This window comes from Conger conger, chromosome 19 (assembly GCF_963514075.1).
Source record: "Conger conger chromosome 19, fConCon1.1, whole genome shotgun sequence".
NCBI lineage: Eukaryota > Metazoa > Chordata > Actinopteri > Anguilliformes > Congridae > Conger > Conger conger.
Window position 1 is genome coordinate 21577762 of NC_083778.1, and position 6000 is coordinate 21583761.

General features: G+C 46.2%; 1 protein-coding gene across 1 annotated transcript in view; it reads left to right on the forward strand.

The window, feature by feature from the left end:
- The first annotated feature begins 2377 nt into the window (after window positions 1-2377).
- Window positions 2378-6000, forward strand: part of LOC133119160 (protein BTG1-like) — a 5617-nt gene continuing 1994 nt past the window's right edge. The window contains exon 1 of the mRNA XM_061229611.1: window positions 2378-2807. Within this exon, the coding sequence (XP_061085595.1) occupies window positions 2663-2807 (145 nt within the window). The 5' untranslated portion in view covers window positions 2378-2662. The remainder of the gene's footprint in view (window positions 2808-6000) is intronic.

Below are 6000 nucleotides of genomic sequence, written 5' to 3' on the forward strand. Positions count from 1 at the left end.
TCATTCATCCGTACCTTGTTTGCTTGTATAAAAGCTACTCATTAGCACCCAGAGAACATTATTGTACCATTCAGGGTACATTCAGGAAGTTTGTCCCTTAAAAAATGTACTTCCACTGTACCTTTATTTCTGAGAGCGCACACAAATCACGAACCAGACGGCGCAAGGCACTCCGCTGCAGTTTGAAAGACATAAAACACGACATAAAATACAAACTCCCACACCGCTGATCACACCACGCTCAGAGGGAGGCAGAGACAGAGCAGGGAAAAGAACAACGGCGTGATGGAGAGAGAGAGAGAGGGAGAGAGAGAGAGGGAGAAAGGGAGGGAGGGAGAGGGAGGGAGAGAGAGAGAGAGGAAGAGGAGTAAGGGAAAGGAGAGGGACTTGTGAGAAAGCCGTACCCAATGCATTGTGCAGGTGTACGAGCCAGAGCTGATTCCTGATCCCAGACCCTGATTGACAGTGTAAGTATCCTGGTGGTGGTGGAGCAGCACCTGGGATGGAAGTGAAATAATTTAAACCTCCGATTATCTTTTTCTTTTTCGGCCTGCAGACAGAATGAAGCCGTCGCGTGCTGCTGCTGATGATGATGATGATGATGATGATGATGATGATGAAAACAGCTGTTCTCCCAGATGAACCGCAGCCCAGGTCAAACACACAGAGCACACGCAGACATTAATGTCAGTGTCATTCCTGCACAAGAGTTATTGGGCACAGCCTGTTCCGCATAAACTAGGACTTGCAGGGATACTTGCACAAAACCTTTTTTTTTTTCAAACTGGAAGAAACAGAGGACCTGGATGCTGGATGCAGGTTAGGGGGACACAAAGAGGAACTCATAAGGAATTCAAAAAATGGCCGGCCCTGTCACCACCCCACACAATGTTTTAGTTAGATAAAAGAGTGAAAAAGAGTGAGAATTAAGCTTCAAGAAACCTGAAATTGGTGTAGTCACCATTTGCCATATCCATGACTCGCTAGTTTTAGCCAATCACTGTGTTTCTGCTCTGCTGAAGAAATATTCAGTCTGGTCAGTGATTGGCTGCTCATTGTTGTCTCCCTGACTGGTGAGAATCCCTGTTAACATCAGGAGTGGACGAGTCTAACAGACCCTCCTCTCTTACATTACAGTCTCTGTGTGTAGAACAGCTGACGAAAAACATACATTTTATATACATATCTTAGATATCAGCTCTGGAGGTAATTGGCATAAGTCAATCTTGGCCCATTCTGTTCAAGGAAACATAAACACCTTATAGTCAATTCCTGTTTGGAAACTCCACACGTGGCTGTTGTATTCTATCAGAAGATGGAAACAATGTGAACGAAATGCGATTTAATTTCTCAACGTAATTAAATTTAAGTAAAGCTTTACCGCACCCTGCTCTGAGTGAAACGCTGTCAAACTCAGCTCGTCGTCACGCACACATGAGTTCCTAGCAACAGCCAACTCCCCTTAAAACTACCATCGGCGTACCATACCATTCACCGAGAAAGGCCAAAGCGTGACCTTCACCAAACACAATTCTGCAGAACGAGCTTCGAGACACAACACCACGTCAGTGCTCGCGCGGTCTTCATCGCTACTGCCAACGTGACGTCTTTAAAAATCTAAACAGAAATTCGAAACAAATGAACGCAGCAACCTCAATAGATCAGTCAATCAGGCGTTATTTATGGAGCGCACGTGTGCCGAACCTGACATTCTGGTCTTGGTGCTTATTGTTTCATAAAGGATGCGATCATGACTCATGAGTCTATGACTATACCCTCCAGCCAGACCGAACAATGTTGATCAAAATCTGTGACTGTGAATTCCATTTGCAAAACGTATTGGCACTCGGCACTTTATCTAATTTATCAACCAAGCAGGTAACTTATTAAAATGTACTTGTTTACTTGATTATTTGCTAAAATCGTTTATATGTCATATAACTCATGTTTTTTTTTTACGCTGGATATTTTACATCAGTAATACAGTTAAGGAATTTTGAATACATATTCTACAGTGAGGCATATGATGTATGGACCCAAAATCTAGTCCCGTATGCAATACATCTTCCCATTCTATTGACATGAATTATTCAGTAAACTGTGGGCCTTTGAACTATTGTTTGATGAAAGAAAATATTGATTGTAACAGAACCTTATTTCTGTGCCTTGATCCAAACGGTATCCAAAGCGCGAGATCACTGCGCTTCCACCGAACGGGACCCTGTTCTCACGTGGTGTGTTTATTTTGAGGAGTGACGTTACAAATGCACGCCTCCAACGGTTACGTCACTTTGATTCAAGCCCCGGATTGGTTGCGCTTTGTTGCTTTGCCTGACGTCCCTTCGCGAGGTGGTGAAGGGCCGTATAAAAGCCAGTTTCTTCTGTTGCTCCGTTCACTCAGATGAAAGGAAGCAAAATAGGGGCGTGTCCAGCTTCAGGTCGCATTGCTCCTTTATTTTCCATCCCCAAAACAGGAACTCCACACTTTTGCGTTTTTGGCACACTTACTCTCCGAAACTTTCCGTCAAAACCAATAAATGCCCTGCATCGGCTTTCGAGAAATAAAAGAAAAAAAACACGTTCATTACCCAACCGGGAACAATAACGTCTGTCCGAGAAAACCCCGAAATACAACACACGGATTCTCCATACTCTCTGTTCAATGCGTCCCCTTTGTACCCTGGGCACTATGAAACCAGAAATCGTCGCCGCTGTCAGCTTTCTGTCCAGATTTCTGCGGATTAATGGAGACGTCAACGACCGCCAGGTTCAAATATTCAGCCAGTCTCTCCAGGAAATCCTTACAGGTATGAGTATTCTTATAATTCGTAAATATAGATCACTATGAACATACACCATCTGTGTATAATCAACATTGTTTAATGATCAAAATGTATCCCCACCAGCCTATTGCAAGTAAGTAAACATAGCAATTAATTTGGGTTAAGCGTGAGGAATTAGCGCATCACTTAATGCATTGTATTTATAGCGCACTGGGCTGAGTTCAAAGTATTTTGTGAAACAGTCGAGCGCATTACTGAGATAAATAGGCTCTTGTTTTATTTTAGTACATTTCCGTGTTGTTTGTTAAATTATTGAAATGAAATTGCAATTTCTCTGAAGAACGAATGACTGTTTTTCCGAGCCGATGGTCCGCTGAGAACGACCCAATCGCCCCCAGAGGCGTAATGAATTACGTAATGCTCACAGTAGCCTACGCGAAAATGGGGGGCTGGAATTTTTTTTTTTTTTCACAGAGTATCGTCCTGTTTTGACATTTCATAAAAATAGTAAGTACAGTTTAGCCTGTGGAGCGCACATCTTATTACCATAAAGCGTTTATGAGCGAGCCCGTTCAGACGGACGCCATACAATAAATAACTGAAGGATTAATAATTAATCAACTCATTATGTGTTGTTGATTAACGGCTGAACCGTATGGTGGTTACATGGGTGTATGGGTTACATTTTCAGCTACGATGGACCTTTTCTGGTCTTGTTCCGTCAATTAACGGCAGTAATAGGTGTGAATATATTTTCTTTTACGCGCTACAATAGACCCGACATTGACCCGGACGATTACAGCACAGTTTAGAAAGCAGTGGAGCACTGGGCTGAAAATGACATTTTAAAAAGCAGGAGTCTCTCTCTCTCTCTCTCTCTCTCTCTCTCTCTCTCACTCTCTCACTCTCTCAGCCTACTTCTATTTTGATTATTGATATTGAGATATCGGTATTTTTAGTTGGCTAGGTAAGCAGTATTTGGATAGTTAAATTTGGTCACTTTTGCTTTGTTGTTTGTTTGTTTATTTGTTTGTACGTCTCTCTGGATAAGAGCGTCTGCCATGTTATGTAATGTTATGTAAATATCTGGAAATATACATCCAGCTCCTTTTGCCATAACGGTCGGTTCAATCAGGGGCTGAAATAGGTACCACTACTGTTACTTACGTGCAGCTGAACAAATTCTCAGACAAAAAAAAGTAAAATTCCCAACTTCTACAACACAACCTGTGAGCCCGCTGCAGATTCAGTTTTCGTTCATGACAGGAATTCTCACAAAAACCGGAGAGCACCTGTCCACGCAGAAGCAGGTTCAGGTTGGCCTGGAGCATTCTGCTTCCTGCTTCATCCCAATGCCCGTCAGGCCAGGGCTGGGTGGGGCTCAGACCCCCCCCTGGGCCCCCTGAGTGAGCCCTGGAAGGGAGCAGGAGACTTCCCCAAAGCGCAGAGCCAATGACAGTGGCGCTTAGCCCAAAAGCCCTGGCACACCTGGGCTTTTGAATCTCTGGGGTTTCCCGGCACTGCCCTGTTCTGGGAAGTGAGATAATCTGAGATTAATCTCACAATTATTGAGGACCCAAACCCTGCCGCAGACAGTTCCTGTAGCTTATTACATTACGTTACATTACATTACATTAATGGCATTTGGTCGACACTCTTATCCAGAGCGACGTACAGTTGATTAGACTAAGCAGGAGACAATCCTCCCCTGGAGCAATGCAGGGTTAAGGGCCTCGCTCAAGGGCCCAACGGCTGTGCGGATCTTATTGTGGCCACACCGGGGATCGAGCCACCGACCTTGCGGGTCCCAGTCATGTACCTTAACCACGACGCCGCAGGCCGCCCTGTATTCTCACACGCAGAGAGAGCTTAAAGACGCTGCCTGGCTGTGGCGCGTGTTTCTGAGGGTAAACACGCTGAGGTATCGCTGCGCCCGGTCGCTGCAGACCTGGCAGTCTGCGCCGCGTCTGTCTGCAGGAACGGCGCGGCCGGATAAGATACAGCGGCCCCTTATCTCTGCGGGACGAGCAGATGGGCTCCGGGCCGCGCGACCTGTAAAAGCGTCCCGCTGCAGTGTGCGCCCAGCGGGGACGCCTCGCGGGAGAGGAGCGGGGTCAAATGCGCAGGGTGACCCGGGGAACACGCCACAGGAACACGCTGACATCACAAGCCACAGGTCCTCTGACCCGCTTTTATAGATTTAATAAACCTGCTGTATTGGCTCCCGTTAGGGTCCCATTTGACCAGCGCACATCCTGCTCAGTGAGATTAGGGTCCCATTTGACCAGCACACATAGTGCTCAGTGAGATTAGGGACCCATTTGACCAGCACACATAGTGCTCAGTGAGATTAGGGACCCATTTGACCAGCGCACATCCTGCTCAGTGAGATTAGGGACCCATTTGATCAGCACACATCATGTTCAATGCCATTAGGGACCCATTTTACCAGCGCACATCCTGCTCAGTGCCATTAGGGTCCCATTTGACCAGCGCACATCCTGCTCAGTGAGATTAGGGACCCATTTGACCAGCGCACATCCTGCTCAGAGCCAAATAGGTGTTGCTCAAGCTTAGCGGACCTTTGAACCGGTGTGTTAAAAGGCACGTAATTGGCCACGCTGAGCTTGTGTTTTTGGAAGTGTTGATGGTCTGAGGATGAATTAAATCCCTAATTTGCCGCCAGTGTGCTCCATTGCTTTTCTCTTTTGGCCGACTGCACTGCAGATGCTGTTGGTGCACAGCACGTATGAGACTAGTGGGGGTGCTGGGTGTTAGTGTGCTGATATTATCATTGTTTTTAATGGAGTAGAAAATGTTGCTATTGCCTTCGAAGGCAATATGGTGTGTAGAATGTAGTTTCTGAAGGAATGAGCGTATTGTGATTAATTAGAAGTAGATGTGGATTGTTTAAAGGAGAGAGAGAGAGAGTGTGTGTGTGTGTGTGTGTGTGGGGGGGGGGGAGTGGGAGTGTGTACGTGTGTGTGTGCATGTGTGTCGTGTTTGTTTATATGGAGGTGAACATGGAGCAGCAGCCTGCGTTAACAACAGGTTGCCCCTCCTTCAGTGCAGCTGGCAGGGTATAACAGGCCAAATCGGTTGTGCAATCAGGCAGTCCCACCCCACACGCACACACACACACACACACACCCACTGAAATGCACACACACACACACACACACACACACACACACACAGCGCCCGTTGGGACCGTTTA